The 13,366-nt window shown below is 45.6% G+C and overlaps 1 protein-coding gene across 1 annotated transcript in view; it reads right to left on the bottom strand.

Moving 5' to 3' along the window:
* LOC120055822 (roquin-1-like) overlaps positions 1–13,366 on the bottom strand; it is a 34,693-nt gene that overhangs the window by 6,129 nt on the left and 15,198 nt on the right. The window contains exons 8-19 of the mRNA XM_039003809.1: positions 10,701–10,819; positions 8,080–8,192; positions 7,522–7,764; positions 7,130–7,350; positions 6,561–6,949; positions 5,901–6,038; positions 5,363–5,518; positions 4,591–4,816; positions 4,257–4,350; positions 4,040–4,136; positions 3,612–3,770; positions 245–345 (exon numbers count right to left, since the gene is read on the bottom strand). Of these exons, the coding sequence (XP_038859737.1) occupies positions 245–345; positions 3,612–3,770; positions 4,040–4,136; positions 4,257–4,350; positions 4,591–4,816; positions 5,363–5,518; positions 5,901–6,038; positions 6,561–6,949; positions 7,130–7,350; positions 7,522–7,764; positions 8,080–8,192; positions 10,701–10,819 (2,056 nt within the window). The remainder of the gene's footprint in view (positions 1–244; positions 346–3,611; positions 3,771–4,039; positions 4,137–4,256; positions 4,351–4,590; positions 4,817–5,362; positions 5,519–5,900; positions 6,039–6,560; positions 6,950–7,129; positions 7,351–7,521; positions 7,765–8,079; positions 8,193–10,700; positions 10,820–13,366) is intronic.

Genomic DNA, 13,366 nt, shown 5'->3' with positions numbered 1-13,366 from the left:
ACTAATTGAGTGTGTAAACTTCTGACCCACTGGGAATGTGATGAAAGAAATAAAAGCTGAAATAATTCATTCTCTCCGCTATTATTCTGACATTTCACTAGGATTAAATGTCAGGAATTGTGAAAAACTGAGTTTACATACACCTTAGCCAAATACATTTAAACTTCCGATGTGGTATTATCCTTCAGCATGTCATCTGTCTTTATACACATGTTCTACTATTGAGTTGTGTGTCTCCACTCACCCCAGGGCCAGAGCAATCTCCTCCAGCTGGGCCTTGTGGTCCTGCTGGCCATTCTCTGCAGTCTTCGTCTTGTACAGGACCTCATGAGCCACCTGGCTGTCCTGTAGAGACCACATCAATACACTCACATGTCATGGGGCGGGTGTCTGTGCACATGTGTCATAATGTTTTAAATTCTATAACTGCCTTAATGTTGCTGGACACCAGGAAAAGTAGCTGCTGCCTTGGCAGTAGCTAATGGGGATCCATAATAAAATACAAACACATGAACACAAACCAGCTATAATACCAGACGACAACATCGATGGCTGCCTTTTCATGATCCCCTAACCAATTGTGCATGTTTTTTTGCACATAATGTTTCTGCCACCGTGTCTAATGAAAAGAGCTTCTAGATATCAAGACAGAGATTTCTCACCCCGTACTGGAGGAATACTTTTTCTTTAACAAGTCTGATGGGAAGAATTAACTTCAGACCCTGACAAGGCCTCTTATCATACGCAGGAGAAAGAGACATCAGGGACAGAGGTTCGGGTGCCTTGTAAGGATCCGATGACTAGCGGGTAATCTTCCTTTACCATAATTCATATTAGCCAACGTACAATCAATGGAAAATAAAATACAATCACGTATATCCTACCAACGGGACATTAAAAACAGTAATTAATATCTTATGTTGTTTCACCGAGTCGTGGCTGAACGACGACATGAATATCATACAGCTGGCGCGTTTTAAGCTTTCTCGACCGGATAGAACAGCGGCTTCTGGTAAGACAAGGCGTGGCGGTCTATGTATATTTGCAAACAACTGGTGCACGAAATCTAAAGAAGTTTCGGTTTTGCTCGTCTGAAGTAGAGTATCTCATGATAAGCTGTAGACCACCAAGAGACCACCAACAACCTTTACTCCACACACCGACACGCACAAAGCTCTCCCTCGCCCTCTATTTGGCAAATCTGACCATAATTCTATCCTCCTGATTCCTGCTTACAAGCAAAAACTAAAGCAGGAAGCACCAGTGACTTGGTCAATAAGAAAGTGGTCAGATGCTAAAGCTACAGGACTGTTTTGCTAGCACAGACTGGAACATGTTCCGGGATTCTTCCGATGGAATCGAGGAGTACACCACATCTGTCACTGGCTTCATCAATAAGTGCATTGATGACGTCGTCCCCACAGTGACCGTACGTACATACCCTAACCAGAAGCCATGGATTACAAGTAACATCCACACTTAGCTAAAGGGTAGAGCTGCCGCTTTCAAGGAGTGGGACCCAGAATCTTATAAGAAATCCCGCTATGCCCTCCGACGAACCATCAAACAGGCAAAGCATCAATACAGGACTATGGTTGAATCGTACTACACCGGCTCTGACGCTCGTCGGATGTGGCAGGTCTTGCAAACTATTACAGACTACAAAGAGAAGCAGAGCCGCGAGCTGCCCAGTGACACAAGCCTACCAGACGAGCTAAATAACTTCTATGCTCGCTTCGAGGCAAACACTGAAACATACATGAGAGCATCAGCTGTTCCGGACGACTGTGATCACACTCTCCGTAGCCGATATGAGTAAGACCTTTAAACAGGTCAACATTCACAAGGCCGCAGGGCCAGACGGATTACCAGGACGTATACTCCGAGCCTGCGCGGACCAACTGGCAAGTGTCTTCACTGACATTTTCAACCTGTCCCTGACTGCAATACCAACATGTTTCAAGCAGACCACCATAGTCCCTGTGCCCAAGAACATTAAAGTAACCTGCCTAAATGACTACCGACCCGTAGCACTCACATCTGTAGCCATGAAGTGCTTTGAAAGGCTAGTCATGGCTCACAACACCATTATCCCAGAAACCCTAGACCCACTCCAATTTGCATACCGCCCCAACAGATCCACAAATGATGCAATCTCTATTGCACTCCACACTGCCCTTTCCCACCTGGACAAAAGGAACACCTATGTGAGAATATTATTCATTGACTACAGCTCAGCGTTCAACACCATAGTGTCCTCAAAGCTCATCATTAAGCTAAGGACCCTGGGACTAAACACCTCCCTCTGCAACTGGATCCTGGACTTCCTGACAAGCCGCCTCCAAGTGGTAAGGGTAGGTAACAACACATCCGCCACGCTGATCCTCAACACGGGGCCCCTCAGGGGTGCGTGCTCAGTTCCCTCCTGTACTCCCTGTTCACTCATGACTGCATGGCCCGGCACGACTCCAACACCATCATCAAGTTTGCCGATGACAACAGCGGTAGGCCTGATCACCGACAACGATGAGACAGCCTATAGGGAGGAGGTCAGAGACCTGGCCGTGTGATGCCAGGATAACAATCTCTCCGTCAAAGTAATCAAGACAAAGGAGATGATTGTGAACTACAGGAAAAGAAGGACCGAGCACGACCCCATTCTCATCGACGGGGCTGTAGTGGAGCAGGTTGAGAACGTCAAGTTCCTTGGTGTCCACATCAACAACAAACTATCATGGTCTAAACACACCAACACAGTTGTGAAGAGGGCACAACAATGCCTATTCCCCCTCAGGAGACTGAAAAGATTTGGCATGGGTCCTCAGATCGTCAAAAGGTTCTACTGCTGCACCATCGAGAGCATCCTGACTGGTTGCATCAACGCCTGGTATGGTAACTGCTCGGCCTCCGATCGCAAGGCACTACAGAGGGTAGTGCGTACGGCCCAGTACTACACTGGGGCTAAGCTGCCTGCCATGCAGGACCTCTACAGCAGGTGGTGTCAGAGGAAGGCACTAAAAATTGTCAAAGACTCCAGCCACCCTAGTCAGACTGTTCTCTCTGCTACCGCACAGCAAGCGGTACTGGAGCGCCAAGTCTAGGTCCAAAAGGCTTCTTAACAGCTTCTACCCGCAAGCCATAAGACTCCTGAACAGCTAATCAAAGGGCTACCTAGACCCATCTTTTACACTGCTGCTACTCTGTTTATTATCTACGCATAGTCACTTTAACTATCTATATGTACATATTACCTGAACTAACCGGTGCCCCTGCACAGTGACTCTGTACCAGTACCTCCTGTATATAGCCTCGCTATTGTTATTTTACTGCTGCTGTTTAATTATTTGTTACTTTTATTTATATTTTTTACTTATTTCACTTATTTTTCTTAAAACTTCTTAAAGCATTGTTGGTTAAGGGCTTGTAAAGTAAGCATTTCACTGTAAGGTCTAGACCTGTTGTATTTGGCGCATGTGACAAATAAAATTTGATTTGATATGGCATAAGGCTAGCAATAACTCTATAGGGCGTTGGGAGCAGGGCAGAATGATTCCCCATTGTAATACAGACAACCTACTATTCTCCCCTCAATCCATCCACCTCTCCCTCACCATGTCCATCTCACGGGTCCTCTTGCCAATCTCCCTCTCCACCTGGTGGAGCTCCATGCTGAGCTGTTCGCTGGACACTGTGGCAGCGCTGCCGGAACCCCCCGCTGGACCAGGCCACTTCCCCCCCTGCTGGCCCTGGTTCTGACCTGGCTGGGAGAGCTGGTGTAAGAAGAGGAGGGAGTCAAGTGTTAGTAAGGTCAGTTTTTCCCCCTACAATTAACCCCATTCTCTACCAATACTTACAAGCTCGGATGCCCCGCACCCAAAAAAAACGCTAGGTTTTTGTCTCAATTTCAATGCAAAATGTTGATGTTGCCAGTCCTGGATTCTGGTTGAGGGTGTCTACACATGAGTATTACAGGTTTTTGTCCCATCTCTCTATGTGTGTGTGTGTGTGTGTGTGTGTGTGTGTGTGTGTGAATACACACCTCCATGCTGTGGATCTGAGACTGTTGGTTGATCTGCTGGTTGACCTGTTGGAGCTCAGTCTTCAGCTGCTCTCTGTCCTGAGTTGGCATAGGCAGCCTGAGAGAGAAGAGAACCGTCAGAAGTACTGATAAATATGCATTAATAGTTGGAAGGAGTGAATGAGTGATTGATGGATGAGAGGATCGATAAATGGATGAGAGGTGTGTTCGGCCGTACCTTTCACTGAAGTGTCCCTGAGAGGAGGAGATCGTTTGGTGGGAGGGGTAGGAGGCTCCGCCCCAGCCTCCGTGGTTCCCATAGGAGTACTCCGCTGTTGGCGGGATAATGACGCGTTAACCACCGATCATGTCTTAGAAACTTGGTTCGACTCTGGGTTCTATTCATTGAGGCATGCAACGGAAAACATTTCGCAACTGAAAGCGAAATGAAGTGTTCCAGGTAGTCTATCCTTGTTTCCTTTTGTTTGGTGCCTAATGAATATGACCCTGATAAAGGTGACAACAGTGAATGGTCAAAGTAAGTTGCAAGTGCCCAGTGTGAGTAACCTTACCGGCTATGGCCATGTGCTTGGGGTTGGGTCCCTGGGCGGAGCCCAAGGCCTGCATGGGGCCTGTCGTCTGGTAGCCTGTCTTGGAGGTGCGTGAGATGGCCCCGAAGCGCGACACAGTGGGCTGGGGGCCGAAAGGGATGATGGGGTCGTCGTCCTTCACCTCTGTCCCCCGCCTGACCTGGGCCTCCATGGAGGGCTCCCCCCGCCTACCTTTACCATCCACATTCTAGAGAGAGAGAGGGGGGGGGCATTTAGAATGGTCATTTAGCAGGCCCCTTAGTAACAGTAGCAGGCCCTACATTTAACAATAATTTAACAGAGCCATTCTACAAAGAGATGTGGGAGAGAAAGAAATAAACAAAAAGGCTAGATTGAGAAAAGGAGCGTAGGGGCACATTTTAGAATTTAGCCATTTATTAGACACGCTCATCCAGAGTGAAATACAATAATAAAACAAAATGGAGAGAGGGAAAGATGGGGCGAAGAGAAAGTGAAGGGGGAGAGAGGAAAATGAGAGCGAAAGGCAGAGGGACAATTAACCATTTAACAGATGCTCTCAACCAAAGCCAATTACAATAAGTAATAGGGAGGAGAGATGGTGACGTAAGAAGATAAGGGAGGAAGACACTAGGAACAATACAGCTCATGTAACTTATTGTTCTAATCCTCCTCATCAAGCACAACACTGCTCCTGTGACATCTGAACCAGTAACACTTTCAGACACATACACTTCTCACTAAGACCCACCGGCACATTCCGACTGTCACTCACCATCATCTCCATGGCACCGGGCGCCATGACATCTTTGGGCTTGGAGTCCTTGGTGCCGATGTAGGAGCCGATGGTGTCACAGGACCAGGGAGAGTACTGGCCCGCGTAGTCAGGCTCCCTGCACTTCCCAAAGGCTTTGGAGCTCTCCTCCCCATACTGTGGAGACAGGCAGGTGTGTTAGAAACTTACTTGTATACCCATGCTAACTAGGAAACAGCATTTAAACATGCTAAAACGTAGGCATTTTGGAAAAGTGTCTATAGGGTGGAATAATGTAAAATATTGAATTTTACTGAAACAGGGTGATCGCTAGATAAATGAGTGTCATAGCTAAAACAGCACCAGCAGCCCTGTTTTGAAACTGTTACAAATAGACAGTAGTTTCACTTCCCAATTAGATAATGTCATGACATTAAAACGACCAGTGGGGAGCTTTGAAGGACAACACTAGTCACTTAACAGTTTGTTTCTGGACCAGGCAGAACTCTTGACTTTTGTGTGTTGACCCTGAGTGACATTCTGTGTGTGGGGGTCTCACCTCTGGGGGGTAGTCGCTGGGGAAGGTGTGGGGGAGGGTGGGAGAGATGACCTTCCTCTCCTCCAGCTGGGCCATCAGCTCCTTACGGCGGTGGTGCAAGTAGTCTAGGCTGGGCTGGGAGGAGCGCCCGTACGGCTCCTAACAAACCACAGGACAACATTTCTAATGATTAGTTACAATTAAATATAGTGTACACCAATGGTGCAGGTCATCCAGACTGGGCTGGGAAGAGTGGCCATACTGCTCCTAGTTAACTCACCTCGGGACACAGTTCATGAGACTAGCGTGAGCGCAATGACTGGAAGTCTATGGGTATCTGCTAGCACGCTATTCAATATTAAATACATCTGACTTCTGGCCAACTTCTAACGACACAAATGTATAACTCAAGGGAGATGCAGCTCATATCTTATGAGTCATAAGACAACCGCATAGTAGTCAGTGTGTATGTTCACCAATGGTCACCATCCTGGAGTTACAGGGTTTGCTAGCTTTTTGCTGAGCCCAGTGGCAACACAGCCGGATTCAACTGATCAACTGTTCATCAAGACCTTGGACTGGTTGAATAAGGTTTTACTACTGGTCCGGACCAAAAAGCCAATCTACCTTGTAACTCTCCGGGACCAGGGTTGCTGACCACTGTGGAGGAACCAAACTCACTCTGACGTAGGACCTCAAGGGTTGGGGCTGGGCCCCCGGTGGGTAGAATCCCTCTGGGGGGTACCTCTCCCTGGCAGCCTGCTCCTGGTGGTAAGGGGGCCCTTCCAGGGGCGCGGGGCTCATCCGGACCATGTCGTCCCTCTGCGAGGGGTAGGGCTGGGGGGGAGGGGGGCCGGGGTAAGGGCCGTGGCGGCCCCGGGTGTCATAGTGGGGGGTTGGGGGAGGGTAGGAAAAGGGAGGGCCCGAGTGGGGGGCCGGGTAAGGGCGATCGGGTGGGCCGTAGTCGGGGTAGGGGTCCTGGTAGGGGGGTCCAGCTGGCTCGCTGGGGGGAGGGGGGTTGCGGATGTAGCGCTGGGGGGCGTACTGGGGGGGCTGCTGGTAGGGGTAACCTGTGGTGCGAGGGGGAAATGACATGTTGATTTTCTTCACACTTTTTTCTTCATATTGGTCATTCAACAATATAGGTTCAAAACACAATCAATGAAAGCATTGAAATAAGTGAAAGTAAAAACAGGACAGAAACAAATCAGATGTTTCAAAAGTACAAAACAAACGTTTAGCAGCCTCACCTTGGGGGTACTGCGAGGGCTCGTACTGCGAGGCGGAGGGCGGTGGGCGAGAGTCGGAGTAGTACATTTCAGGTAGCTGCTGCTGTGGGTACATCTGAGGCCCCCGGGGCACCACGCCACTGGGCATCTGCTTGGGCATGGACATGTGGTCTCCTGGCCCCCTGGAGTAGCCCATGGCATGGGGTGGCTGGGGGTACCCTTGTTTGGGCCCAGAGTCCAGACTGAGGGTAGAAAAACAGAGTGAGAGTTTTGGATACAATGTTACATAAATCAATCAAGTTTATGCATCAATGAAAACAATATAGCTAAAACACATTTTCTTCTGTTACAAAATAGATTAACCAAATAGATATAATTATAAGGTTGGCTGAAAGGCGGTGTTTCCCACTTACGAGTCAGGTGGCGATCCCGGGGAGCTGTTGCTCCCGCCGTCCATCTTGGGCTTGCGCAACAGGTCGTAGGTCACAAGGTCGGTGCCACGGGCGATGAGCTGGGGCAAGGGGGGTACGGCTGAGCCGTTGGTGAGGGGCGAGGGTTTCCGGGTCACCCCCACGTCCAGAGAGAGTCCATCGTCCGACAGCAGGCCAGATGAGCCGGGGAGGCGAGCTACCAAACGCTTGTTCATTTTACGGTACCTACGAACAGAAAATACAGTTATACTTCTGGCCTTGGAGGCTTGCTATAAACACAAAATACAGTTTTAATTTTACAGTAGCTATAAAACAGAAGTCATCCTATCGTAGATTTAAAAAATAAAAAATCTACACCAAGTGGAAGAGGTTTTAAAACAGTGCCATTCTAAGTGATAACTATCACACTCAGAAAGAGGTAAGAGCAAAATATGTTTAGGTGTATTGATTTAAATGGGAAAGAGGGCAGAGAGTGCGCTATTCCATTTCAATCAAAAGGGTGGTGGTTGTGAGGTGTTTATATTTCTGAAAGGGACTTACTTCTCCAGCTCCTCCTGAGAGTGGGCAAAGGTACAGCTGGCTCCTCGGGGACAGCCTCCCTTCTGCTTCATGTCCCGACACATGTAAGTCTTGTACTTACTGTGCTGGGGGGGCTGAAGAGAGAGACATTTTAGAGTAACCACGTTTCCAGCCACAGCTGTGATGGAAATTTGCAGTAGAATTTTATACATGCAGACAGATAATTTGTTCGTTCAACATGGTGGGATCTTTTTGTGTCTGTAAAATGAATTATGTGAGAAATGGCATCGGAAACGCATTTATGCGCAAATATTGATATAATAACCCTTCTATCGAAATAAACCTGGCGTCACACAATAATATGGTGTGTGGTGCTCCCACTACGACTCGGGAAACCATGCAGTTTATTACAGGTTTTAAATAGAGGGTTTTATTCTGGTGACCTGATGATCGATGCTTAACTGACAAATAAAAATATTCTTGCTCTTACCCATAATAATCTCATGTAGACTTGCCTACACGCAAAGCCTACCTGCACTGTAACTGTGAGCTGTTGGCTAGAGAGCACGTGGCAAGACCAGAGTGGGCACATTTGCTATTTAACACAACAGCTTCTGACATAACTGTCCGTAGAGTTGAAAATAAGATGGAAACACATTGCACTTTAGAATTTTATTCGGTACATGAAAACTTGGAAGTGAAAAGGTACATTGTGTGCTCTATTTTCTTTATGGAAATTTTAGATCATTTGCCTGAAAATCTGTCACAAATTGGATGGAAACTTACATTGCCTTCAGAAAGTATTAATACCCCTCGACTTATTCCACATTTTATGTTACAGCCCGAATTCAAAACGGATTAAAATGATATTATTTGCAGTTTTACTTGTTGCAAACAGGACGCAAGTTTTGGAATATTTTTTATTTTGTACAGGCTTCCTTCTTTTCACTCTGTCAATTAGGTTAGTATTGTGGAGCAACTGCAATGTTGTTGATCCATCCTCAGTTCTCTCCTATCACAGCCATTAAACTGTTTTAGACACCATTGGCCTCATGGTGAAATCCCTGAGCGGTTTCCTTCCTCTCGGGCAACTGAATTAGGAAGGACGCCTGTATCTTTGTCATGACTGGGTGTATTGATACACCATCCAAAGTTAAATTAATAACTTCACCATGCTCAAAGGGATATTCAATATCAGATTTTTTTATTTACCAATAGGTGCCCTACATTGCGATGCATTGGAAAACCCGTGTTTGAAATTCTCTGCTCTACAGGATAGAATATTCTCCCAATGAGCCAATATTGTACAAACTTAGAAAATGTGAAATAATTCTGATATCTGTATCTTATCTTTAAAGTAGATTTTGAAAGACCTATGCCATATTAAATCCCTTTTTGTCAAAGTCAGTTTTGCCACATATTATTTGAAACATGACAGGGCAATCAATAGTACAATTGGGAAGTACATTACATTTTGGAACGTTGCACCTTAAAAGCAACATTTATATTACTCTATACAGTGCCTTCAGAAAGTAGTCACACCCTTTGGCTTATAATCATTAAGGACTGAGGATCCTAGAGGAAAACCTGGTTCAGTCAGTCTGCTTTCCACCAGACACTGGGAGATGAATTCACCTTTTAGCAGGACAATAACCGAAAACACAAGGACAAATCTACCCTGGAGTTGCTTACCAAGAAGACAGTGAATGTTCCCAAGTGGCCGAGTAACAGTTTTGTCTTAAATCTACTTGAAAATGTATTGCAAGACATAAATGTTTGTCTAGCAATGATCAACAACCAATTTGACAGCACTCAAATCAAGTTTTGTTTTTCAAATCCGTTTTGGAATACTGACTGTCCAAACAGCAAGTTACAAGGTGACCAAATCGGATGCGTGTTCAGACAGCAGTCATTTGCTGACATGGCTACGCTAGTTGTCATAGTAACGACAGGCGTGCGCACAGTGGTGTAGGCCGATTGGTGTTAGTCCTCGTGGTCTCTATCACTCAGAAGTTCAAAATCTGTAACACAACATGTGGAATAAATCAAGGTGTATGAATACTTTCTGAAGGCAATGTATATATATTTTTTCTCTCTGACATGTCGCGACCCACCACTAACATGTCGCGACCCACCACTAACATGTCCGCGACCCACCACTAACATGTCGCGACCCACCACTAACATGTCCGCGACCCACCACTAACATGTCCGCGACCCACCACTAACATGTCCGCGACCCACCACTAACATGTCCGCGACCCACCACTAACATGTCCGCGACCCACCACTAACATGTCCGCGACCCACCACTAACATGTCGCGACCCACCACTAACATGTCCGCGACCCACCACTAACATGTCGCGACCCACCACTAACATGTCGCGACCCACCACTAACATGTCCGCGACCCACCACTAACATGTCGCGACCCACCACTAACATGTCCGCGACCCACCACTAACATGTCCGCGACCCACCACTAACATGTCCGCGACCCACCACTAACATGTCCGCGACCCACCACTAACATGTCCGCGACCCACCACTAACATGTCCGCGACCCACTTTGGGTCGTGACCAATAAAGGCTGCTGTAGAGTGATCAGACATAGCGAGCAAGGCGTGTGAGCTACGGTACCTGTTGTGGGTCGGCTCCCTTTTTGCTGTGGTTCTGGATGAAATCTACCAGGCCGTGGACTACAGTCTTCACCGCCACCAGACCCTTCTCCAGCTGCTCCCACGTGGGAGGGGGGGCGTCTAGAGACCCAGAGAACGGAGGGAGATAGGAGTCAATATTTGGCCTGAAGGAGTATAACACAGAATTACAATAGTGAGGCTGATAACTTAGATATCTTGGTCGGTTATGTCAATGATTAACAATAACTCTTAATATAAATTATTTATAGGCACTGTGCTCAAAGTGCTTAACTTCTTATGGCTGCAGGGGCAGTATTGAGTAGCTTGGATGAAAAGGTGCCCAGAGTAAACTGCCTGCTCCTCAGTCCCAGTTGCTAATATATGCATATTATTATTAGTATTGGATAGAAAACACTCTGAAGTTTCTAAAACTGTTTGAATGATGTCTGAGTATAACAGAACTCATATAGCAGGCAAAAACATGAGAAAAAAATCAAACCAGGAAGTGGGAAATCTGAGGTTTGTAGGTTTTCAACTCATCGCCTATCGAATACACAGTGGGATATGGGTCAGTTTGCACTTCCTACGACTTCCACTAGATGTCAACAGTGTGTAGAACCTTGAGTAAGGTCTATCATGAGTTGACCATGCTCTGACCATGCGCGTTCACATGAGGGAGCTCTGTTCCATCCCACTTCTGAAGACAATGGAATTCTCCGGTTGGAACATCATTGAAGATTTATGTAAAAAACACCCTAAAGATTGATTAAATACATCGTTTGACATGTTTCTACTGACTGTTACGGAACTTTTTGACATAGTTTGCTTTTAGTGAACGCGCTTCCTGACTTTGGATTTGTTTACCAAACACGCTAACAAAAATAGCTATTTGGACATAAATAAATCGTTTTGATGTCTATTATTCTACAATGTAGAAAATAGTACAAAAAAAGAAAAACCCTGGAATGAGTAGGTGTCTAAACTTTTGACTGGTACTGTATGTTATTAATATTTAATTCCGTTATTTAAATTATGACCCCAGTTTATTGCAGCAGGCTATTGGGAAACAAGCACTTCTTACTGCGAAATTGCCTCGCAACTCATGAATAAATTAGTCTTAATTTGAACTAAGCAAGCTGCTAAATCGTTCAGTTTACATCTTGCCTACATCTTGTTTACGCTACTGTAATCTATCTGAAATTAGATGTAGGCCTATCAGGGGCTATAGGCTAATTGCTTTTATCTAAGCAAACTATGGCTAAATGTAATTACAATCATAAAACCAGATTTTAGTCTGTAGCCTACACCCATTTTAATGAAAAGGGTTTGTAGTCTTAACATCTGGCACATAATAACGGCACAATTGCCAGAGAAAAGACTAATATTAGTTTTTTTGTGTTCATCCAAGTGTTTCTTGCTCAGAGATTGAGATCCTCTGTCCAGCTTTCATCACTCAAACTCTCCTGTCGGATTTATCTATAGTTATGCACATGCGCAAAGAGGATTGATTTACATTTATAAACCTGGTTTGAGCCCTGAATGCTGATTGGCTGAAAGCCATGGTATACTTTGTACTGTTCTATTTACAGTGGTAACCAGTTTATAATAGCAATAAGGCACCCCGGGGGTATGTGGTATATGGCCAATATATCATGGCTAACGACTGTATCCAGGCACTCCGCTTTGCATTGTGCTTAAGAATAGCCCTTAGTCGTGGTATATTGGCCATATACCATAGCCCTTGTGCCTTATGACGTAATATAGGAATTTGAATGTGGCAAGTGAAAAAGATAATTCGCCCTTATAAAACTCGCCATATACTTTTCCATCAATGGATGCCGATTTAACTCGTTTGACTGCTATGATTAAGCAATGTCATAGCTTGCAATAATTCTTATTTTGGAGGAAAACCGAATTTTGCTTCTAACGTGATAATCCTTAATTGGCTTGATAAAGTTATGGGGAAAGGGTGTATGGCAAATGATCACTTGATCCAAAAACAATAAAAAAATTGGGCTAGTTTTCAGGCCTTCTGGGTAGGGTTTGAATGCTCATTGAGCTAGATTTTTTTTAGCTTGACCTGGCAACACTGCATAAACATTCTTATGGTATATCTTCCCCGTATCATTCATGGGTTTACTAACTCATGGTAAAACACAGTGTCCTGTAGGCCTAGATGCTAACCATATACACCCCCTTCCCTATTACTGCCACTCACATACATAAATATATACACACACACACACACACACACACACATATATATATATATATACATATAAGCCAGGGCCTAAAATGAACACTCGCCACCTGCGGGTAGATTTTGGCATTGGCAGGTGAGATGTCTATTTCACCAGGCACATCGGCGTGTGGTCTGGGCTCCACAGTGCGAGCATGTCACTCGCATTTGTGAATGAAAATAGTCAAGTATGATCACATTTACAGGATAATGAAAACAGCTAGTCACATTTAAAGTATTTCTGCCGTTTTGATTCATAGCTGGTAAATGAAATCGCACAAAGTCAAAGAACTACGAATCCTATATAGCCTATTCTACCTCGGGCTGCAACACTGTCTAGCTGGGGGCTGAGCACACGTTAAGAGCTGAGTGAAAGACTCATTCTTTAGAAGCGGTGCGTACAGGCATAAAAGTTGGTCTAATTTACT

The sequence above is a fragment of the Salvelinus namaycush genome, chromosome 11 (genome assembly GCF_016432855.1).
Source record: "Salvelinus namaycush isolate Seneca chromosome 11, SaNama_1.0, whole genome shotgun sequence".
Taxonomy (NCBI): domain Eukaryota; kingdom Metazoa; phylum Chordata; class Actinopteri; order Salmoniformes; family Salmonidae; genus Salvelinus; species Salvelinus namaycush.
Note: the sequence above shows the minus strand (reverse complement) of the source record. Positions and strands in the feature narration are given on the sequence as shown.